The sequence below is a fragment of the Armigeres subalbatus genome, chromosome 3, assembly GCF_024139115.2.
Source record: "Armigeres subalbatus isolate Guangzhou_Male chromosome 3, GZ_Asu_2, whole genome shotgun sequence".
Classification (NCBI taxonomy): Eukaryota; Metazoa; Arthropoda; class Insecta; order Diptera; family Culicidae; genus Armigeres; species Armigeres subalbatus.
The window spans coordinates 279,312,540-279,337,933 of NC_085141.1; the positions used below are offsets into that span (position 1 = coordinate 279,312,540).

Sequence of the window (25,394 nt, forward strand, 5' to 3'; positions counted from 1 at the left end):
TTGGAGAACTTGTAGGAAAAAATCCACCAGATTAAATTCGATAACTTTTAACGAGCCCTTTTTAAACTGATCACAGATCCGTATAGTTCTTCATTCATATCATTAGATTTAGATTAGGCAAATGAATGAGCGAACTTGAGTGATTTCAACTAAAACTTAAACGTGGTTAACTCTCTTCCAACGGTTTTAATAGGCCATTTCGAGTTAAAACTTGTTCACTTGAACTATCTTTTTCTAAGTCTAGTTTAGGGAGATGTACTGAGCGATTCCCTTGACTGCTACGCGTTAAACTCATTTGAACATAAACAAAGTTGAACATGTTCAACTTTTGGTAATCCAATTGGATTCATTATGTGTCAAACATAGCATTAGAGCGGCATGACGTGAAACGTGCTGGTGCTATTCATAATCCGTGCTAGTGGAACACAAAGTTTGAATCGATCCTCATGTCATATGAACCCCAAGTAATCACAACCATTTGTTGCTTGGTTTCTAGTAAAGGATACGATAATTGAAAACCACGTCCTCCGCGTTTCACTGCTCGGAAACCAGAAATCAGCATTTATTTTGAGCAAATGCGCAGAGCGACATCATATGTAGAATACCGTACGCGTGAGTTAGATTAACCAACCACGGTTTTGGTTTCGCCTACATAAAAAAAAGCATCTAGCTTTTACCAAGAGAGTACACCTCGTTTTTATCATTTCCGAAACCCAACAAATGTGCCGTACTCAAAGTTTACGTATGGGTCAAACCTCCATGTTCAGCAGATGATGCAGACTCTGAAGACAAGTGGTATTCACAGAGAGGTACCGCTCAGATTAATCACACCCACTAGCCTTCTATGAAACCCGTCTCGTCAGTGACATCGAATAATTAACAGTTTTCGAAGTGCTTTGAGAGGGCGGAATGCAATCGATCGATACACATGGAACGGAGGAATTTCCATCTCAATCATCAGAAAATTATCAGTCTGGCGAGGTGAATCTGAAACAAATCTTTACTAAATAAGTCGCGGGTGGAAACCGCCGTAGCACCTCGAAAACCTATCATTCTCTTTTCCTGGCACATAAGGCCGGCGCACAATGGATCCGGTTAGCAATCCGTTTTTTTGACAGTTATTTTAAATGCACTGGATTATATGGGCCAACGCACATTGCGTCCGGATGGACTTTACGGTTAGGTACTAACGTGAACTAAACGCAAACCCATCCGCAAGATTTGGCATTTATCTAATCTTGCGCTTGACTTTGCGGAAAGTTCATTATGTTTTGATTTATTGAATCCATAAGATTTCAAATTTTGTAATCGTGTAATCGTGTAATTAATGCTCGTATAGTTAAAGTGTAAACTTTTATAGATTTCTAGAGGTAAGTGTGTTTATTGAGCAGTATTTATGATTATCGGATCCAGTAGGACCTTCAGTACTGACAAGAAGGATGAATAATTTTCGTGCCGCTATTCCGCTTTCGGAGTTGTAAATAGTCTAATCAAACAATCTGGGTTGTTCCTGTAGAAATTATTGCTGGCAGTCACTGTCGAACCAAATACCAGAGATGGCAGAAGAATGCATTGACCGATTGATTTGAAAACCGAAACCAAAAGTTCCCGTCGACCACAACCTGTTGGATGCAAATCGGACATGGATAAGTGAGCAGATGAGTTTTCGCACTAACTAAACTCTTCGAGTGTCATATCAGGTAGGAAGCATAGCACGGTGCTCCAAAGCATAATATTTGAATAGAGCCACAAAAGAGATGACATTATGGTCTCCTTTTTTAAAAGGGCACAGATGTATATGTTCAACGTAATTGGTTTGGTATAAACCACATTATATGTTGTTACATTTATGATTATATAAAACATGACAAAATTAATACTAATTAATAGCAAAGTTCCTGTATTTTTCACGGTTGTTGTCTCGTGACCCGATCGAAATTTACTTCGACTGAACCGTTTGATATTTTGATTCGCGTAGGATGAATAAACATTTTATTAGTTTAAATCAGTTTACTATTGATTTAAGGTAAGATTTAGATCAAGGATTTGTGAGATATGGGTTTTTAACTCTTGTGTTACCGATAGAGTAACCAGGTAACGAGAGGCTTCTGAATATTGTACCGACAAGGGCACTCACGGAGTTGAAATGATCATAAGTTCGTCGGTTTTAAAGCAAGTTGAACCATTCCGTTTGCTATGGATTAACAATTTCGTCCTCAATCCACCATAATAAATAGAGCCGATTCAGATAACCTGGTTGCACACATTCTAACAGACAAACCCCACCCACCGCCGCCACCATCATCCAGACGCTATCGTATATATGCGGAAACAGCCAGCATAAGTTAACCCCCAGAAATTTGTAAGGCGGAGGGTTCGCAAATCGTCCTCTACCTGATCGATCCTCCTTGCTCGTTGTGCACCTCGCCTTATTATTCCCGTCGGATCATTGTCGAGAACCATTTTCACTGGATTACTGTCGGACATTCTGGCCACGTGCCCGGCCAACTGCAGTCGTCCGATTTTCGCGGTGTGTACGATAGATGGTTCTCCCAACAGCTCATACAACTCGTGGTTCATTCGCCTTCTTCACGAACCGTCCGCCATCTGCACCCCACCATAGATGATACGCAGCACTTTACTTTCGAAAACTCCCAGTGCGCCTTGGTTCTCCACGAGCATCGTCCAGAGTCTCGTGTCCGTAGAGAACTACCGGTCTAATAAGCGTTTTGTTGATAGTCAGTTTGGTACAGCGTAGATAGTCAGTTTGGTACAGAACTCTATTAGATCGGAGTGTTTTGCGGAGTCCAAAGTACGTACGATTTCCTGCCATGCGTCAGGTCACCAGTGAGCCCATAATCTTCGTCTTCGACATGTTTATGACTAGTCCAATCCGTTTAGCTTCGCTTTTCAGTCAGATGTAGAATTACAGGATCGTGGCCTGTGATAGGTTTTTAAAAAAGTCTTTAACCTTTATTCACTTTACAATTAACACTTTTTATTCAAACATTCGTAAACACTAATTAATTATAATCAAGTACACGGTTCGATGTCCAGCGGGTAACAGAGAGAGCGTCGATTGGCGCTGATCGGTTTTATAATGTTAAACTGCTTACCAGGCGAATTCCTCAGTGGCCTGATTGATTACGCTGACCTCAGTATCCGGTATTGGTGATTGTGTGGATGTAACTGTAGACTTCCTCCATCCTCTCAAAGTTACGTGCAATATGAGCAATGTTGCCGGCGAAACAAATATCTGGACGGACTTCGTGAAAATCGTACCACTCGTGTCGATTCCTGACCTTCGTATTACTCCCTCCAAAATGTTGTTGAATAGCAGACACGAAAGACCATCCCCTTGCCGTAACCCTCTGCGCGTTTCGAAGGGACTCGAGAATGTCCCTGAAACTCAAACTACGCACATCACCCGATGCATCGTCGCTTCAACCCTATCGGTTTATACGGAAGAGAGAAAAAGAGCGAGAGAGAAAGAGAAAAAGAGTGAGAGAGAAAGAGAAAGAGACCGAGGGAGAGAGAAAGAGAGCGAGAGAGAGAGAAAAAAAGAAAGAGAGCGAGAGAGAGAAAGAGAAAGAGAGCGAGAGAGAGAGAAAGAGAGCGAGAGAGAAAGAAAAAGAGAGCGAAAGAGAAAGAAAAAGATAAAGAGAGCGAGAGAGAAAAAGAAAGAGAAAGAGAGCGAGAGAGAAAGAGAAAGAGAGCGAGAGAGAAATAGAAAGAGAGCGAGAGAGAAAGAAAAAGAGAGCGAGAGAGAAAGAGAAAGAGAAAGAGAGAAAGAGAGAGAGAGAAAGAGAAAGAGAGAAAGAGAGAGAGAGAAAGAGAAAGAGAGAAAGAGAGAGAGAGAAAGAGAAAGAGAGAAAGAGAGAGAGAGAAAGAGAAAGAGAGAAAGAGAGAGAGAGAAAGAGAAAGAGAGCAAGAGAGAGAGAAAGAGAGCAAGAGAGAGAGAAAGAGAGAGAGAGAGAAAGAGAGCAGGAGAGAGAGAAAGAGAGAGAGAGAGAAAGAGAGCAAGAGAGAGAGAAAGAGAGAGAGAGAGAAAGAGAGCAAGAGAGAGAGAAAGAGAGCAAGAGAGAGAGAGAAAGAGAGAGAGAGAGAGAGAGAGAGAGAGAGAGAGAGAGAGAGAGAGAGAGAGAGAGAGAGAGAGAGAGAGAGAGAGAGAGAGAGAGAGAGAGAGAGAGAGAGAGAGAGAGAGAGAGAGAGAGAGAGAGAGAGAGAGAGAGAGAGAGAGAGAGAGAGACGGGTCAGCTGTTAACAAAACAATCTCTTGAAGATTGATCTAGTGTGCGGTGCTACAAATTATTCAGTACATGTCATTTGGATCAACAAACACTTCTTCAAAACCTGGATACAGTTTGCTAGTATTAACCCTTAAAGGCGCAAGGCGATTTTTTTAGAAATCGTCAAAAGTATTTTTAGCGTAAACTACCATTAAAATTATTAACCTTAAACGTATTTTCGGTTTGTTGTTTTAAAACAACATTGCGCATTTAAGGGTTAAGATTGTGTTTCGTTTGAGGCATTGAGAGAGGCATAATCAATTTGATATTATTTAAACACACTCTTTAAGTACCCTGTGTAGAATCATATTATAAAAACAATATGGAAAACCCTACACAAAATAAAGTAAGTGAAATTTTCTTCAAAAAAAAAAGATACTCATATCAATTTATGTATTTTTCAGGACAATAATAACGAACGTATTGTAGCATTTGTCAAAGAACACAAAGTGCTCTACGATAAAAGTATGAGAGCATATAAAAATAACAACATAAGAAATAAGTTGTGGGATCAACTTGCATCTACACTCAATATGGATGGTAAGTTATTGCACTTCGGCACACCCCTCTGAGACCTCAAATGCAACTTTATGATCATTTCCAAATAGCTGCATAGAAAATTCTTGAGTAAGCACAAGAGTTACGGCAAAATAATGCTTCTATCTTTTGGTCTTGGTCCTTTGTGTAGTATTGTCTTCACGGAAATCTGAATCTACCCAGTGCATAGACTGAGTAGCTCTGCATTTCTTCTTTTTTTTGTCCGATGGATTTCCTATCCAGTGTTAGATTAAAAGCATGCTCACCCATTTTTAAGGAAGCACGATTCTTTTTTCACACTGGATACAATTTCCACGTGACAAACGATCGACAAGAAAAACTACTCAGTCACTGGGTAGATTCAGATATCCGTGTTTGATGTATATATATTGCATGCTGCATTTCCGCGTAATTATTCGCGATTCTGTTCCAATGTTTAGATACAAAATTTATAATAATACAAATAAAATCCTTTGACAGTACATTTATTTGTGACTTATTAAAATATTACTGTTTTGATTTCAGTAAAATCAATAACTACGCGATGGAGATCCTTGAGGGATCGTTACGTGAAAGAGATGAAAATAGCGGACCTACATCATAGATCAGGAGCAGAAGCCATTGACGAGGATGTAGAACAGTGGGAACTTATGGAACATATGTCTTTTCTAAAAGATCATGTTTGCCCTAGGAAGTAAGCTCTCTTATTTTGTTCATATGGTGACACTGACATGTAAAAGAAAGATGTGTGTGCGTGTGTGTGTGTATGTGTGTGTTTGTGTGCATTGGAGATTTTGTAACAACAACTTCTTTACATTCCAGAACAACGTCTAATTATGTTGATACTAATGCCGCAAGCTCAAGTCAGCATACTGATTTTCATGAAATGGTCGAAGAACATTTGGAGGAACAACAACAGACTACAGAAGCTCCTTTGCAAACACCTTCATCTACGAGGAAGCGTAAAGCAGACCATAAAATGTCTTCATTATTAGACAGATATATTGCGAATGCCGATGGAAAGCACACAGCATTCGGTCAACTTGTAGCACACAAGTTGTCATACTTTTCAACAGAAATTGCAAACAGAGTGGAAGCGCAAATATTAAATGTCATTTACCTACTCTGCTACTGAGGAGTATCGAGCTGAAGTAACGGATAAGGACTGAAATCAGCATTGAATATGTTTTTGTTTCCAAATGGATTTAGTTTCAACGTTCCATAAACTGAATTGACAAAAAACGTTACAAACATTTTAAAATTAAAATTCCTCTTCTTCTGTGAGTAGTGACCTGCCCTAATTCCGCATCGCCTAATACCGTGGTTTTCATCAAAAATCAGAACCTGGCTATCTTGGACATTGTATTATTTAGTGAAATGTTCAAACATATTATGTTTGAAAATTTCACCAAATAATGTGATGTCCATCATAGCCAGGTTCTGATTTTTTTTATGAAAATCACGGTATTAGGCGATGCGCGGAATTAGGGCAGGTCACGGTATTTGTTTTTTATAGTAACAAGCATGTTTGCCATCAATGAAGCATTATTATCTTGTCGCAAAAGCCTCAGAGAAAATCCCAAATAAATTTTTAAATCTCAATGGATTTTTCGGAATATTGAAGCACTGAGAACAGACATACAAGTCCATCCTCAGAAGTGATTAAGGCATTTAATGGTCGTGGAGATAGTATTTCTTATGAAGCTCTCATCAAGTCAAAATTCTGGGAGCCATCACCAACCATCACTTTATCACTCAGATTAAAACAAAAAAATTTCTTCATACATGCGATGTTTTTTTTGTCTTTATTTAAGAGACTTGCAGCCCGAGAGCACCATGCGATGTTGTTTTTTTTTCGATATCTGCTTAATTATGTCCGCGGAGACAATTTCCCTCCCCTCGGATGTGTGACCTTGATTAGAAAAGTTTAAAGTTATAGGCAACTTTGACAAAGAATAGATAAGAAAATTATTTTGAGCTTTTTAGTGGAATGTCTTCACTTGTCATAAGACGAGTTTATACCATCCCATTGAATTCCACCACTTAATTGTATCTTGACAGATACGTATTTCGACATCAACAGTAAGGCCGTCTTCAGTGTCTAGTACTTGACTCGACTTAGTCGAGTCGAGTCAAGTACTAGACACTGAAGACGGCCTTACTGTTGAGGGCGAAATACGTATCTGTCAAAATACAATTAAGTGGTGGAATTCAATGGGATGGTATAAACTCGTCTTATGAAAAGCAAAGAATAGATAAAAAATAAAATAAATTCTTTAATATTTTTACATGATATATCTTACATTGAGTTTGATAGTGTTGACACAGTTTAAGAGCATTGAAACAATGATCATAACATTGTCAGTTTTTCTCCGATTTTGATTTTGAATGCTACGGATTCAGGAACTTACCCGCTATTCGATACATGTTTCATTGAACCGATTCGGATTACCTGATTACTGGAATTCAGGATTTACTGAACCGAGTCCTAAAATTTGGGTAAATTGAAGATATATAGTCAACCAAAGCGACCGTGTGCCGCTCAAAGCGCACAAGCCCAAGTCCTGGTGTTAGGTGGGACGCTAAACAGCCCTGACACGACGGCCCCCCAACGAGACAGGAGGTTTGCGCAGGCCCAATAAGCCTCCTGGAAAACCAATAATTACGAACAATATAAGAGATAATGCGACTCGATAAAATAGACATAGGACGAATAAAAGACCTAGGCGTCGAATGAAGGATCACGATTGGAAGCTTGGAACATGGAACTGCAAGTCGCTAGGTTTCGCAGTTTGCGACAGGATGATCTACGATGAATTACATCCCCGCAACTTCGACGTCGTGGTGCTGTAGGTGATTTGCTGGACAGGACAGAAAGTTTGGAAAAGCGAGCATCGAGCGGCTACCTTCTACCAAAGCTGTGGCACCACCAACGAGCTGGGAACCGGCTTCATAGTGCTGGGTAAGATGCGCCATGGTGTGATTGGGTGGCAGCCAATCAACGCAAGGATGTGCAAGCTGAGGATTAAAGTCCGTTTCTTCAACTATAGCATCATCAACGTGCACTGCCCACACGAAGGGAGACCCGACGACGAGAAAGAAGCGTTCTACGGACAGCTGGAGCAGACATACGATGGATGCCCACTGCGGGACGTCAAAATCGTCATCGGTGACATGAACGCACAGGTAGGAAGGGAGGAAATGTATAGACCGGTCATCGGTCCGGATAGTCTGCACACCGTATCGAATGACAACGAAACAATGATAATGAAGAACTCCAGGATTAATTTTTGGAGAAACTCGTTCCATAACTTTGTTGTTCTTTACATTTAATTGTTAATTGTTCTTTAGGAATACACACAGAAGTTGTGTTTTGAAGTTCCTCCTGGAATTCCTTCAGATGGTCCCCCGAGAATACCTCCAGATGTTTCTTCCGGAATTCCTCTAATATTTCCTAGATTTCCTACATAAGTTCTTTCTGAAATTCCTCTAGAAGCTCGTCTTGGATTTTCTATACTAGTTTCTTCTAGAACTCCTTCAAGAGTTTTTCCACGAACTAAAACAAAGATCCTTTTTGGAATTTCTCCGGAAGTTTCTCCTGAAATTAATTCAGAACACTAAATTAATAATTTCGTGTGTGTTACTTCTACGTGAAGTTAAACGATTTACAATGATATGGAAATGCTAATATCATCTTCCAAACTTGGACGTACATGTTCATGATAGCATTAGAGGCGAAAGTATAGAATTGATAGTTCCGTTAGGATACGGCAGGCATGAAGAATGTTTTTATAGAAGTCGATTTGAAAGCGAGCGGAGGGCAATATTTGTGATGGCACATATCGCACGACCTTCCTTCTGCCAAGCTGCCTCCCCCTTCATACGGGAGCTTGGCAGAAGGAAGGTCGTGCGATATGTGCCATCACAAATATTGCCCTCCGCTCGCTTTCAAATCGACTTCTATAAAAACATTCTTCATGCCTGCCGTATCCTAACGGAACTATCAATTCTATACTTTCGCCTCTAATGCTATCATGAACATGTACGTCCAAGTTTGGAAGATGATATTAGCATTTCCATATCATTGTTAATTCAGAAGTTTTTCCAGAAAATTCTTTAAATTCTATTGAGAGTTTTTTTTTGGAGTTCCTCTCAAAATACCTCCAGAATTAAAAAAAAAAAATTCTCGTGGAATTCCGCCTGGAACTTCTTTTGAAATTTCTATTAGAACTTTTTCCTAGAATCCCTTCAGGTATCAGGTATCAATAAATTCAGGTATCAATAAATTCCTGCTGGAATTACTTCAGCAATATCTTCCAGAAATTCATTGTATTTCTCACACAAGATACATATTCACGCAATGTCGGGCATAGAAAAACTTTCAATTGATAACCGTCGAAATACTAATAGAACAATAACTTGAAGGGCAAGTTCCAGTTGGAAAGAATAAGATGATGTTCTAATAAGCATCATAACTCATGCTTCTCTACCTAAAAAACAAACCTGAAGTATACCACACTGTAATGGTGAAACAAGGTGAGGACGTAAGACAACCGTGAAACAGTTTTGATAATTTGATTTAAGCTCCCCGGGAACCAGCTGTTGCAGCTTTAAGTTTCCACGATTTCCTTATCTCAGAAAATAGAAGACAATCTTTTTCAATTATATAATAATATAATTTATTTATCTGTTAAAACACCAAACACACACACACACACACACACACACACACACACACACACACACACACACACACACACACACACACACACACACACACACACACACACACACACACACACACACACACACACACACACACACACACACACACACACACACACACACACACACACACACACACACACACACACACACACACACACACACACACACACACACACACGCGCGCGCTCGTACACATCTAGTTATGTATTCCATGGGTAAAAACATATTCACTCAACAGGTTTCGTACTTCAAAAGCATTCTGGGAACTGTTATTACCCCTGTACAGTCTTGAAGATCCTTCAAGAGGTTCGCTTTCTCTTCTCAATCTCCTAGCCTGATAACTTCGCCATCTCTATTGAAGGTATCTGCGAAGCCTTGAGAGCAGTATGTATCGTTATCAACTGTTTTAGATAGTTATGCAAAACAACTGCTGCTAATACTATCTTCTCAGCATGGTTCGGTAGCATCACCAAAGTTGTTTTAAAATTCTCCACCGAGCAAGCAAAATGCCAAAAGAATTTTCGATGGTACGTCGAGCACGTGAAAGCCGCATGTTAAAGTTGTCTCGTATCGGTGGAAGAAGCTTCCCAGGAATGGCCTCATCAAATTGGGTTTAAGTGGGAATGCAGCGTCCCCTACCACGTAGTGAGGGATTTTTACTGTTGAATTCGGCAAATATGCCGCAGGTGGCAAATTTAAACTGCCGTTCAGCAAACGTCTACCGAACTCCGTACAGGCAAAAACTCCACCGTCGCTGTTGCCCCCGAAAGCTCCAACATCCACCGCATCAAATTTATAATTTGCATTACAAAGCGCCATCAAGTTGATGCTGTGCTCTCCTTTGTAATTAAAAAACAGCGAACCGGAGTTCGGAGGACATTCAATTCTGACGTGTTTTCCGTCCACAGCTCCGCAGCAGTTGGGTAAATTCCACAGCTTAAAGAATTCTTCAGCGTTCCGCATCCAGTAATCTGTCAACTCTGGCAAGAACAATCCTTTCAGTCCGGTCCACAGTGTTTCGCAAACCTCATGGTTAATGAGCCTAGAAGTGCTTTCTCCGACCTTGAAACTCCACGACAGAAATGGAATATCTGGGCCATGAGTGAGATATCTGCTAGGAATATACCGTGAATGTATGCAACAATACAAAAGGTGGGTGCTAGATAATAAGAACGGAGGAAAATACGTACATCAATGTATGGAAAAGCCGAAACTCAGGACTAAGAGGAGTTCTTAACGAATGCTTTTCAAGCTTATGCTCCACCATTTCCAGTAGCGACTTGAAAGCTTCAGGGTCATTCTTGTAGCTCAGGAAAACTTTTCAGGGTTCTGCAACATCGTTCGGTAATTTGTGGCGAAGAAACCTGAATCAGCCCGGTTTTGGAGCAGTGGATGCACCCGCCACCTTCTGTCCACTATTTGCTTCTGGTTTCTGCTTTTGAATTGCCTATATGCAAGATATAATCCCGAAATCTCGAGCGCCAAAGATGCATCCATTTCGGAATAACTTTTTTGAAATCCGAAAACGACAAAAAATGGTTTACTTCACAGCTGTCACAAACCGTATGCATTGTGGGTTGCTTTTCCGTTTTGCGTACGTTTTGTACTTTAGTACAAAACGTATCAAACGGATTACAAAACGCAAACTACAACGCAAACGCAACGTATCCATTGTGCTCCGGCCTATATAATCAATGGTCTCGTTTCCTCCAGACGTGTTTCATAACATGCTCAACCGTCAGCAGCTCTTGAATTGCCTAAAAGTAGAAAATTTATGAAAAATAACTGAAATAGCAAAATCGTTGGTAAAAACATTAGGTAAACATGATGACGTTTCCATCGTTTCCATGCATAATCACCGTTTTTCAACATAACAAAGCATACTTTGATCGAATTATAAAAATTATAGTGGACACCTCAAACGTCAGATGGGGGTGATTCAAAATTTATAGCATGACTCGCGTAAAAAGCTGGATAAGGCGAAAGGAGTTGATAATGTCTTCTTTAAATGAATGAATCTACCCGGTATAAGGCGAAATGAGTTGGTAATGCCTCTTTTAAATGAACGCGTCTGCCCGGTAAAAGGCGAAAGGAGTTGATAATGCCTTTTTTAAAAGAATGCATCTGTCCGGTATAAGGCGAAGGGATGGGTAACGTCTTCTTTAAATGGATGCATCTGCCCGGTATAAGGCGAAAGGAGTTGATAATGCCTTCTTTAGATGAACGCATCTGCCAGGTATAAGGCGAAAGGAGGGGTAACGTCTTCTTTAAATGGATGTATCTGCTCGGTATAAGGGGCAATTGAAATTTTGAAAACTACTTCTAAATATTCTGGGAGGCGTTCCTTAGCCGTGCGGGAAGATGCGTGACTGCAAGGCAAGCCTACACAGATAGAAAAATACACTGAAATTTACGCTAAAGATGATGCACATAAATGGAACACCATTATTAGCTTAATTCCACGCGTGATTTAGCCTAAATGTATACAATATCTGACGTGAATCGTCAATATTGCTTGCAAGTTGAAAGCAAACTTGTTAGGAAGAGGTTCATTTCCGCGTAGAATAGTGTAAATTTCCGCATCTCAAGTTTTACGCGCTGTTTACTTTTCATTATTTATTTCTGTGTATGCTGAAGGATAGTCTCGTTAATCTTGTGTTAAACGAATGCAAAACAAAATGGTAACTTGGCTTAGAGACCTCGCAGGTAATAATGTCGGAATGCTGAATGAACAAAGGCTATTATTATTAATATTCCGCGAAATGGTGCATTCCATGAAATGGTACATTCGCATAAAAAGTCATTCGGCGAAAAGGTACAATCCGCCAAATGTCGTACCGCGAAAAGTTACAAACCGCCAAATGTTATTCCGCGAAATGTTCAACCGAGAAAATGAATTCCGCGAAATAGTTTTCGGTGAAATGTTATACAATCGTGAGAAGTGTTTGTGTGATCGTATGACAAGTTCATAAAACGATGTCCGAAAACGAAGAGCAGCTAACACGACGAACGAATAATGAACTACGTGAACTGTGTGTGATGAGAAATTTGTCCACCAGTGGCAAAAAAGAGGCTCTAGTGCGAAGACTTCTGGAAAATAGTGTGATCGAGGATGAAACAGTAATAAAGGCTGATGATCCTAAAATTCCTACATCCACACCGAACAATTCGAGAAACCGTGAGAGAATTTCGGGTGGAATGATGCGCGCAAATTCGTTTACGGTCGACGGTTGCTAAAAGGGACAGCAAAACTGTTCGTGAATAGCACGTCTGGACTCACTAGCTGAGATACATTACGAGCTGCATTGGTGGAGGAATTCGAAGATGTCGAGTACCGAAATACGCGAGCTTCTACGCAATCGTAAGTATAAGTGTGACGAGTCGTACCTGCAATACATCTACCACATGCATAACATCGCGAAACGCGAAAGTGTAGCAGTGAAAATAAAGAAGAAGGAAACAGAAAACGCGTGCGCTGATGAAAGTGAAATGATGATGATTTTGAAAGAAGAAAACAGTGTTGTTGGTATTGATGTGTCTCCACGATTTGGCAAATAGCGTCAAAAGGATGATCACAAATTATCGACAGTTGAATCAGAAAGTCGTGAAAGATTGTTTTCCGATGAGAAACATTGAAGACCAGGTGGATAAACTAAAAAAAGCGAAAGTGTTTACCACACTTGATTTGAAGAACTCGTTTTTTCATGTGCCTGTGGAAGAATCGAGTCAGAAATACACTAGTTTCGTGACTCATGCGGGGCAGTACGAGTTTGTGAAGACCCCTTTCAGAGTATGTAACAGTCCGGCGAGCTTAAGTCGGTTTGTGGCCGATGTTTTCCGTAACCTGATTAAAAGTGATCGCTTGATGGTTTACGTGGATGATGCGATAATTCCATCCGAAACCGTAGGCGAAAACATTGCGTTACTACCGTGCGGGACCGAAATCCGTACAGCACCGAAATCCGTCCACCTCATGAGATATCAATGAATTAAAGGGTGTTAAAGGTAATCAATGTAGAAATAATTTATCTTAGCCTGTTCAGATACTTGGCAGTAAGCTTCTAGGGGAAAGAAATGGAAAGAAGGCTTTGAAATTAAAACAGCAAAAATCAAAAACAAATCGCCACCCACCAAACGCGGAGTTTTTGCCGCCATTTTGTTTTCGGGTAGAGCATAATTGCACCAAAAGTAACTGTGTTTTAATTGCTAATTGCGAATCATTACATAAGATAAGCGGAATACAAATCGAAGGGATCGCTTCTTAAGGTGCATATCGAACTATTTACAGTGTTAGCTTAGTCAATCAGACTGCTTCAATTTAAATATTTAGTTAAATAATAGCTGTACGGATTTTGATCCTTTGATTCGAAATCCGTCCACGGTGGACGGATTTCGAGTCAGGAGTATTAGATTTTATCCATTATTTTATCATGTTTTTCGTAGTTTTTAATTAGTAAATGTGAAACACTTCAAAACTAGAAGCCTTCATGCTGCTGTGTCAGTGTCAAACATTTTATTTACATTCGATTCCTATTTTCTAATGACTTTTTCATATACTAAGGTGCTTAACTGTACGGATTTCGATGCCCCACGGTATAAGAAGTTTTGAAAGTGGCTACCGAGAATGGAAATCAGTTTAATTGGGTGAAATCTGGACTACCTAGGATATGTGATCAGTGGTAGTTATCGTATATCCCCAACGAAGATTCGCGCAGTGCCACATTACCGTGATCCTTCCAATGTGGAAGAGTTGCAACGTTTTCTTGGACTCACGAGTTACTTTCGTAAGTTCATTCCGGAGTATGCAATGCTTGCGAGGCCGCTAACATCCTTGCTGAAGAAAGATGCCCGATACGAATTCGGTGAACCAGCAAACAACAAGTGCGGAGAAAAATTACAGTGCGTTCTATTTGGAAGTGTTGGCAGTGGTGAGAGCTGTTGAGAGATTTCGTGTGTACTTGTTGGGAGTTCCATTCAAAATAGCGACCGATTGTGCGGCATTTAAACATACGCTGAAAACAAAGCAGTGGCGTGGGCCATGCTTTTGGAGGAATTTACGTACACCGTGGAACACCGAGCTGGAACCAGGATGAAGCATGTGGATGCGCTGAGTCGAGCGCCAGTGATGCTGACGTCGAGCGACCCTATTGTGGAAATGATTAAAAGTGCACAAAAGCGTGATGAGAAACTAATGGCGATAACAGAGTTGGTGAAGAATTAATCTTTTGATGACTATTTCGTAAATATTAACCTAATGATGAAGTTGGTTGATGGGCGAAAAGTAATTGAAGTTCCATCCGAACTGCAAAGCGAGGTGATCAGAAGAGCCCATGAAAATGGTCATTTCGTTTCGTGGTCATAACAAATGGTCATTTCGAGAAGTTGTTAAACGTGACTATCACATTCCTAATCTCAATGATAATACGAAGAGACTGGTCGAATGTTGTGTGAAGTGCATTTTGGATAATCGGAAGCGATAAAAGTTGATGGGCTGCTAGCTCCGATCCCAAAAGGAGATGTGCCATTCGATACGTACCACGTGGACCATCTGGGACCGATGGATATCACCGATGTTGCGTTCACCGCAATAGAGTATGAAAATTAATTAACACTACACCCAATTAATTGTAAGTCCATAACGCTCTTTGCACCCTACACTTCATTCTCAAGCTTCAAACGATATTCCCACACGACACACAATAGCCAGTAATCAATAGAAAACCCCGAAATGCACAACACACCTTGATGACCAGTCAGTTTGTTACCGTCCATCTGCACCGAATACACGCGATCGTTTGAACAGTACGCAGTGAAGTGTTCTATCTCTCCCCGACCGAAATCCCCCAGTGAAGTTTTTCAGCTAGTGACCAGTGACCTAATTCCAGATCAATCCGTTCAGCCGTTGTAGGAATAGAGCCGTCGGAGAGGATTCTGAGGCGCGGACAACCGAGAAGCTGTATAAGTATCTGTTGTAAATGCCTTCACGAAATACACCTGGATTTACCCAACTAAAACGACTAACGCCCACGAAGTGATACAAAGATTGATGAATCAGAGCGAAATGTTTGGTAACCCACGAAGAATCATCAGTGACAAGGGAGCAGCTTTTACTTCTAATGACTTTAAGAACTATTGCGAAGGTCAAAGCATCGAACATGTGGAGATCACTACCGGAATACCGAGAGGGAACGGACAGGTCGAACGAGTGAATCAAGTGATTTTGGCGATGCTCACGAAGCTCAGTGTGAATGATACGACGAAATGGTACAAACACGTGGCGAATATACAGCGATGAATAAATGCAAGTGTCCACCAAAGCACGAGTGTGCCACCCTTATAAGCCATATTTGGGGTACAAATGCGCCACGAAGGAGATGCTCGTCTGTGTGAATTGTTGGAGGAGATAAGTCTGGCCCAGTTTGATGAACAGCGGAGCGATATCAGAACAAAAGCTAGCGATTGAAAAGGCTCAGGGTGAGCAACAACGATATTAAAACCTGCGTGCAAAGAAGGCACCTACCTTCATTTATTTCATTTATTTAGTTAACATCTAAACAGATAACACTGAATCAACAATTTGACGCCACAATGCACGGTTCGAGGCCGCATCTCTCCATCCTCGGATAGGCCCCACGCTCGCCAAGTCGTTTTGCACCTGGTCTGCCCATCTCGCTCGCTTCGCTCCACGCCGTCTCCTACCTGCCGGATCGGAAGCGAACACCATCTTTGCAGGGTTGCTGTCCGGCATTCTTGCAACATGTCCTGCCCATCGTACCCTTCCGGCTTTAGCTACCTTCTGGATACTGGTTTCGCCGTAGAGTTGGGCGAGCTCATGGTTCATTCTTCGCCGCAACACACCGTCTTCTTGCACACCGCCAAAGATGGTCCTAAGCACCCGTCTCTCGAATACTCCTAGTGCTTGCAAGTCCTCCTCGAGCATTGTCCATGTTTCATGTCCGTAGAGGACAACCGGTCTTATAAGCGTCTTGTACATGACACATTTGGTGCGGTGGCGAATCTTTTTTGACCGCAGTTTCTTCTGGAGCCCGTAGTAGGCCCCCCCTTCCACAGATGATGCGCCTTCGTATTTCACGACTAACGTTGTTGTCAGCCATTAGCAAGGATCCGAGGTAGACGAATTCCTCTACCACCTCGAAGGTATCCCCGTCTATCGTAACAATGCTTCCCAGGCGGGCCCTGTCGCGCTCGGTTCCGCCCACAAGCATGTACTTTGTCTTTGGCGCATTCACCACCAGTCCAACTTTTGTTGCTTCACGTTTCAGGCGGGTGTACAGTTCTGCCACCTTTGCAAATGTTCGGCCGACAATGTCCATGTCATCCGCGAAGCAAATAAATTGACTGGATCTGTTGAAAATCGTACCCCGGCTGTTACACCCGGCTCTCCGCATGACACCTTCTAGCGCAATGTTGAACAACAGGCACGAAAGTCCATCACCTTGTCGTAGTCCCGGCGCTGGAGTGCTCGCCCGAAATCTTCACACAGTTTTGCACACCATCCACCGTTGCTTTGATCAGTCTGGTAAGCTTCCCAGGGAAGCTGTTCTTGTCCATAATTTTCCATAGCTCTACGCGGTCTATACTGTCGTATGCCGCCTTGAAATCAACGAACAGATGGTGCGTTGGGACCTGGTATTCACGGCATTTTTGAAGGATTTGCCGTACAGTAAAGATCTGGTCCGTTGTCGAGCGGCCGTCAACGAAGCCGGCTTGATAACTTCCCACGAACTCGTTCACTAATGGTGACAGACGACGGAAGATGATCTGGGATATCACTTTGTAGGCGGCATTAAGGATGGTGATCGCTCGAAATTTCTCACACTCCAGTTTGTCGCCTTTCTTGTAGATGGGGCATATAACCCCTTCCTTCCACTCCTCCGGTAGCTGTTCGGTTTCCCAGATTCTGACTATCAGTTTGTGCAGGCAAGTGGCCAGCTTTTCCGGGCCCATCTTGATGAGCTCAGCTCCAATACCATCCTTACCAGCTGCTTTATTGGTCTTTAGCTGTTGAATGGCATCCTTAACTTCCCTCAAGGTGGGGGCTGGTTGGCTTCCATCGTCCGCTGAACTGACGTAGTCATCTCCTCCGCTGCCTTGACTTTCACTGCCTGTACTCTCAGCGCCTTTCAGATGTTCCTCGTAGTGCTGCTTCCACCTTTCGATCACCACACGTTCGTCCGTCAAAATGCTCCCATCCTTATCCCGGCACATTTCGGCTCGCGGCACGAAGCCTTTGCGGGATGCGTTGAGCTTCTGATAGAACTTGCGTGTATCTTGAGAACGGCACAGCTGTTAAATCTCCTCGCACTCCGTCTCTTCCAGGCGGCGTTTCTTCTCCTGAAAAAGGCGGGTCTGCTGCCTCCGCTTCCGTCTATAACGTTCCACGTTCTGCCGGGTACCTTGCTGCAGCGCGACCGCCCGCGCTGCGTCCTTCTCCTCCTACCTCCTCCTACCTACCTTCTCCTCGCACCTACCTATCAAATCGGTGATGTGGTTGCGATCAAACTAGAGATGGGCGCTCCGCTCAGGAGCTGTTCCAAAGATTCGCTTCCTTACATTGAGCTGATGAGCCATGGATCTTTTTTAAAGAGGCCCAACTCAGCAGCTCACTTTAAATTGATGAAATCATTGTCAAACACGCGCCTAGAGAAACTCCCTCGAGCGTGCGCACTCGAGTACGCGCGCTGTTGTATTTTGTACAGCACAAAGAAAATACCACGCTCGCGGTATACAACACAAGCGAGCTTGTATAACCTTTCTGTCCAGTACCGCGCACGTGCTGATCGTTTATTATTTGCACCTCAAGCACCATCAAGCCAAGCGACAGCACCATCTAGTCAAGCAACAGAAATCATTTTTGCTGCAGAGAGGAATAAGAAATAGCATACACAAGCAAAAATAATCTAGCTTGCCGTCTATTTCTTAACTCATACCTACATACTCGGCGCTACGAACGGACACACAAAAGATACCTAGTAGTGCGGTAGCGAACGACCCGTACCAAGCAAAAGATCCGAAGATCCGAACAACTCTCAGTTCTGCTCATGTCGTCGTCCAGCTCGAAATTACTGTGACATGGAAGCGAGAGCTGCGCCACCAGCTCAGATCCGTGCGACACGGATCTCAATCCGGATCAGTCGCGACCGATTCTAGCGAGCGAACCGTGTGGTTCAAACGAACCGTACTGGGAGCTGTGTCTTGCACGGAGCGGATCTTTTACTTGCGACGGGTTTTCCCGCCAGCATACTGCTACATGTGCACTCGGTTTGTTTGTAGCACCGTGCTCTGTATTTTTTTACTCTCTTGTTTTATTTCTCTCGCATTTCGGGAGCCTACGCATGGTTAGAAGGGTTAGAAGCGCGCGCAAACAAGGCATTGATTTACTGCACCCAGTATGAAGAGAAAACTTATGACACGTGATATGGTTCATATACATATCAGAGATTAGGGACTGAATTATTCAAATTAACGATTTGAGAAACGTTATCAACAAAATGTAACTTAGAATTATGAATAGAAAATAATGTTGAGTTAGTTTTGTATAGAAATAAATGTGATGGTTCTAAATGAACTCCTAGACTTCAAAACTAGACGGTCAGAAAAAGCGTAATAAATGTTATTAGTTTAAAATTGTCGGTTTTTCAATAGAAATTATTACCTCACTGTAGCTTAACATTTTAAAAATTTCAAAGTGAGGTAAATAGATGAATGATGAATGAATGAATAAATTAATGAATGACATAAATTTTTCAAATTTTTGAACAATAATTAAAATAATAATATTAACAATTATGTTTTAATATATGTAGCATTAAAGAACTGAAGAGCTGATCCAAGGAGCTGACTCTTTTCAATGAGCTGAACGGATCAGATCCGCTCACTGCAATGAGCTGTTTTGCCCATCTCTAGATCAAACGAACGCAATTTGGTCCAGGTAAGAAGTATGCGGCCGAATACCTAGTACCGTATAAAATAATCAACCTGAAGTCAAACAACCGTTATGACGTGGGAAAAATAGCGGAGAAAGGCCGAAGAAGACGTCAACGGCAGCAAGTCACCTGAACCCGACCAGTTAGTCATAACAAAATTTTATCACAATTATATCAATATGTGTTACAAATAACAAAACATGCAATAATTTTGTTATAAATTCTCTGCCAAAGATGGAGGAAAGAAAATTTCATGGTCGTCATAACATGATTATAACATAATGTGTTATGTTTATTTCTACCGGAAAAAAATTGCCTACATTTTTGGTAGATAGCAATTGGAAAAAACGAAGGTACCACCTACAGTATAACTTGAACTTATATTCAAAGTAGAAACAGCTGGACAAAGTTAATTGCCTACATTATGGATAATCATTATCTTTTCAAGAACATAATTTGTTATAGTATAAGCTATTTTCACCCCTTTTTATGTAACACAACGAATTATAATTTTGTTCAAAAAATAACATATTCAGTAATATTTTTGTTAAAACAAGAAGAGATTTTGTTACAATTTTTGTTATTTTAACTACTAATGGTACATGTTTTATAACAACCGCTGTTATAAGAAACTGCTGTAACAGAATAACAAGGCCTGATATAAATCTGTTACTATCTACTGGTCGGGAAGCTGTATCGGATCTGGAGACCAGAACCTCCGCAGGATGACCGAGTTGTAGAGGTGAGAGGAATGCACGACGCAGATACGCTTCAACCCGAGTAAGGCAGTGAGTCGTGGTCCACCGTGAGAAGCAGTGTGCTTTACGTTTGCTGCGTGATAATTTGATGATCAGTGGTTTAATACTAACTTTCTAAACACAAAATTGGCAATCCTTGAACATTAAATATAGGAAAAATCAATAAAGCGTTTCTATTTTTCTCACATTAATGCTTCAAATTTTTTTTACGTCATGTGCCGTTTTACATCAAGGACGTAAAACGAAGTGGCATATAAAGAAGTGTCGTAAAAGGAGGGTTGACTATATCCCCTTTAAGAGGATTGATCATTAAACTGAATTTCCCAAAAAAGCGACTTAACTGAAGGTACCATGAATCATACCTGCTAAAAACACGATTTCAGCCATTGCGCATCAGCGTGAGAAATTACAAAATAGCAGCGTGACAGATTTTAAAAAGTGGCGCGCGTGATGTCAAAATCTGTCGTCGGCGTAAAGCTTACTGTCAGATTACATGCATTTTGGCAGAACCCCGACCATATACGCAATACCGTTCGAAGTCGCCTAAAATATAGGTATTGCCTTAACCTTTGTAAGTAGCAGAAGGCGTTTTCGCGACCAATATCAATAAAACGTGCGCATTCGCATACTTAACGGGAAAGCAATAATCTCCGCATCAATAAAAGTTCATCGAAAATGCTAAACGAACGGCTTTATAATATGTAACTCTCCTTTATGAGAGTGCAAATTAATGATTCTGGTTTCTGGCTTCCGGCGAAATGATCATCATTATCATATCCCGAGTTTTCATAGCGGTTTTTTTCAACATCTTCCAAGCAACTCCGTAATTGACATCCGACATTTTCACACAATCTTCTTCTGCAGAACTTCACCATCAAACGACGACCGGTACTTAGTATACAAATTTTAAGAAGCTTGATAGGAAAACGTTCAGTATGTGTACTTCTTGCAAAAACAGTTATTGACCTGTTTCCGGAAGGCAACACTTTTCAGCATGTAGACTCATGAACACCACACCAATTCATTGTGCAGTAATTCCCTTCCTCGAGCATAATCTCCGCATTCTCGTCATCTTTCTTAATTATATACCACTTGAGCATCTCCGTCGGCAGCAACTTTATCGATGACTAGCTTGGTATTCCAATGAAAGGTGTGGATTTCGTCAAACGGCTTCCCCAGTCGCTAAAAGGGAACATGTAATTTTTACACTGTGCACTTATAAATCGCATTTCAGCCGAAACAACCACACAGTATGGAAAGCTTTAAAAAATGTCGTTCATGTTTCACTAGATCACGAAAAGCATCATTCATCTTCGTCCATCATTGAAAGGTCATATTGTAATGAAAGTTGTTCCATTCCTACAACAACAACAACCAAACAAACAATACAACCTTCTCCCTATTTCACTTATACTGCGTAACTAGAACCGATACCTATCCCGCGGTAAAATCAACAATCAGCATGCGGTCTTCTCTTAACCTACAAAATCTGCAATAGATCAGATACCATGTGCTGCTTGTTGAACTAATAATCAAGACCAAGACAGCTATCCTTCACATAACACCGTTGTTGTTTACTGATTCCTTCCATAGATTAACGTAACCCAATCAGCACCATGGAGAGGTAGCAATATAACTTGTTGGGTGGTGGGCTCTGCCTTGCGTAAATATCTCGTTTGAATAAATTGAAGTTGATTACAGTCATTGTTTCAGCAGAAATCACTCTCTGTCACTCGGTTATAGTCGTCCAACGGAATTGTCGATATCATCGTCTTCTTAGAAAACATACATGAATTTATGTAATGAAGTATTCGTTACAAAGTTTCGCACTCGATAGAAATCGTCATTAGGTTTCTTACTAGTCAAGTTGTGTTGCAGTGAGGAATTCACGGTGTACACAAAAAAAGCTTCAAGAGATAAGTAGTATTCCCGATTCTCTTTTTGTGTGGATCAAGTAATTGGCTCACTATGTGGTAGCAAAACCAAATATCTGTTGAAAAGGCTTCGAAGGCCTAAAGTACTGTATTACTGCTAGCCTGGTTTAGGTTCGAAAGAAAAAGCCAATCAACCCACATTTCTTCCCTTTATTTAACGAGTGCCACATTTTAGCTTGATGTTGCACACCTTATACCAAAACATAGTGCTTGTTCAGAAACCTTTAACTTAATAATCTTGAATTTAATTGCGAACATCGTCGAACAACCTCGGTTCTGCCTTTTCAGAAACTGATTGTGTCAGTTTGTAGCAACTTAATTGGTAGATACTGTAGAAACAGATGTATTTAAACAAATACAACTCTCGTTGCCAACCGCATAGGAAGGAAATTAGTGAAACAGCAGATGTGTTCGCTGAAGGCATACAAATTTACTGACTGATGTCGATAAGATGTGGCAGCGAATCCTATACGTGCATGTCTCCGCGTCATTTCCATCGTATGGGGGCGCTTAGGTGGGTAGACGACGACAAACTCAGACGACGCGACGCCCCACGGTGCCCATCTACGTACGATTGTTTGCTGTACGCTCGGTCGCAACGAGAGCTAAATGCTTTCGATATTTATTTGCTCTATTACACGTATAATTTATGAGCATTCAAGAGTATCAACGCAGCATTCATCATCGCGAAGCGTATTGCATATCAGAATGCGCGCTCTTTCATGGGGTGGTAGTAAGTATCTGATAGCAGGACTCAGTACAAAGACTTGTGTGATACCAACTCCGAGGGACTTCAACCATCTGTGCTCTGCTCATCGATGTTCTGTTTGTCGTAAGAATCATATTGCCTTTACCCGCTTCCAGCAAATCATACGAACTCCTTTGAGAATGCAACGTACTACAGAGAACATGCTATATTGGTGGTGCTGTTCTGCATGCATAGAAGCCGTTGATCACCCATTTCTTTTTTGCCATGTGTGATGCAGCGCAAACATTGGAAAGGAGCATTTCCCCCTTTCCTGTTAATGTTTTTATTTCTGATGAAGTGAAACGGTTGCTGATGGTAAGCACACAATCCTGGGCTCCCACAAATCATCGTTAATTGGACGCGTGAGCTGCGTGAATTGTGGTTCCGCGCCATTAAATGATTGGTTTTGAAGAATGGAAAACCAATAAAAATGTAATATTGGATTTCATATTGATGAAAAATTGAACAATTATGGAGTAGATTTATATTAAAGAAATGTAGCTAACATTTTGAATTGTAGGTGTATGAAAGGGTATCCATATCCATTGAATATTGTTTGAATCTTTTCATCATTATCGATGTATCGCCACGCCATACTAAAAGTTAAGTTTAAAAGTTCAAATTCAATGATAAACTATTGGAGTTTTAAAAGTTTTCGAACTCATTTTTCATTTTATATGGAACTTATTAAAGAGATATCGTATAGTGTATCATTCATCATCATTATATCTTCTTCTTCTTATTGGCATTACATCCCCACACTGGGACAGAGCCGCCTCACAGCTTAGTGTTCAATAAGCACTTCCACAGTTATTAACTGCGAGGTTTCTAAGCCAGGTTACCATTTTTGCATTCGTATATCATGAGGCTAACACGATGATACTTTTATGCCCAGGGAAGTCGAGACAATTTCCAATCCGAAAATTGCCTTAACCGGCACCGGGAATCGAACCCAGCCACCCTCAGCATGGTCTTGCTTTGTAGCCGCGCGTCCTACCACACGGCTAAGGAGGGCCCCAATCATCATTATATACGGGTTTGAATTCAAAGGAGAATGAGAAAATCTCTCATTTATCATGTCTGTATTCATTCTCGATAGTTAGCCTATCATGAGAGACTTTTTTCTGTAGCTGTCTCGATAATGAACTGATTCGGAAGGCTACATGAGGCTAACACGATGATACTTTTATGCCCAGGGAAGTTGAGAAAATTCCCAAAACTAAAATTGCCTAGACCGGCACCGGGAATCGAACCCAGCCACCCTCAGCATGGTCTTGCTTTATAGCCGCGCATCTTACCGCTAGGCTAAGGAGGGCCCTTTGCCCTTCTGACATCAGCTATAGTGAGGGGGTGCAACATTTGGGGGTTTGACAGTGGGCTCTGCTAAACTTCTATTAAAAGCTGAATGTATCTGCAAGCAGCAGGCCCTAACATGGCGACCATGTGCCATTTGAAGTGCACTAGCCAAGTGCTGGCGCGAGGTGGGGCTCTACGAGAATCTGACCCGGCTGATTGAGAGAGACGTCTCGCCACTCACTTAACGCTTCTCAGTTTTTACAGTGAAAAATGTGAAATGAGGAATGATAATTGAGACGTCTCTCTTCTCACTCCTAATTTATCACTTTTCAAATGACTTATTCGGTCAAATGTCTTATGCGGCCAAATGAGGAGACCCATAGAGGTACAGGTGGGACCTAGTACGCCGTGATATGAAGCAGACGTCTTTTTTTTCATCTCTCAAGTTTTTTTTTTCGCCAGTGTTTTTATTTTTTTAACAGAAAGGTTTGAAGTGTGTGAAAGTTTTGGACAAAACAGGAAGGAATTGATTAAACTATGGATATAATGGTGCAATTAGAAATGGATTACTAACACGACAAGATATATCCGGTGAGCGGTTACCATTTGCATCCTCTATACAATCCTATATTTTTTCCTACAATAAATTAGATGGATCAGTAAACGGATGGCGTTTCCATCTTTCCCTATCCATAAATCCTGTAACAATCGTGTGCTGTTGGTAAAATGCAGTTTTTGCGGTTACTTTATGACATAAAGAATAATAATCGCAGGAGTTGCAGCCAAATAATCGCTCATCTTCATCTAAGAAAACTTTACCAATAAGCTTTTCTTGGATCCTCTTATAATGAACGCTTTCAAAATTACATGACATTTAAGTTTCACAAGCTACCCTAACCGAGGATTGAATTTATCATTTCGTTATCATTTGGTGTTGCATGGTGGACTTCTAACTCTGTGTTTCCGCTGCATTTTTGTCTAAGGGTACGTTGCTCTATAGCTAGTATTTGCAGCTAGTATTTGGTATATTGAGTTATACTACATATGTTAGATATACTACATATGTTATGAACATCATCGTGGCCTCTATACTGATAAATTTGCATACCTGTTATCAGAAAACCATATGTTGTAGTTATAAAATCTTGAAATAATCT

The 25,394-nt window shown here is 41.2% G+C and overlaps 1 protein-coding gene across 1 annotated transcript; it reads left to right on the forward strand.

Moving 5' to 3' along the window:
- Nucleotides 1-4,507: 4,507 nt before the first annotated feature.
- LOC134219995 (transcription factor Adf-1-like) lies at nt 4,508-5,961 on the forward strand. The gene is made up of 4 exons (XM_062698915.1): nt 4,508-4,635; nt 4,694-4,829; nt 5,352-5,520; nt 5,649-5,961. The coding sequence occupies exons 1-4, from the start codon at nt 4,612-4,614 to the stop codon at nt 5,959-5,961; spliced, it is 642 nt and encodes a 213-aa protein (XP_062554899.1). The 5' UTR covers nt 4,508-4,611.
- Nucleotides 5,962-25,394: the final 19,433 nt, after the last annotated feature.

Coding starts and splice junctions, on each gene's coding strand:
- LOC134219995 (XM_062698915.1), top strand. CDS start 4,612: ATGGAAAACCCTACACAAAATAAA. Junction 4,830..5,351: donor ATCTACACTCAATATGGATG/GTAAGTTATTGC, acceptor TTTTGATTTCAG/TAAAATCAATAACTACGCGA. Junction 5,521..5,648: donor GATCATGTTTGCCCTAGGAA/GTAAGCTCTCTT, acceptor TTTACATTCCAG/AACAACGTCTAATTATGTTG.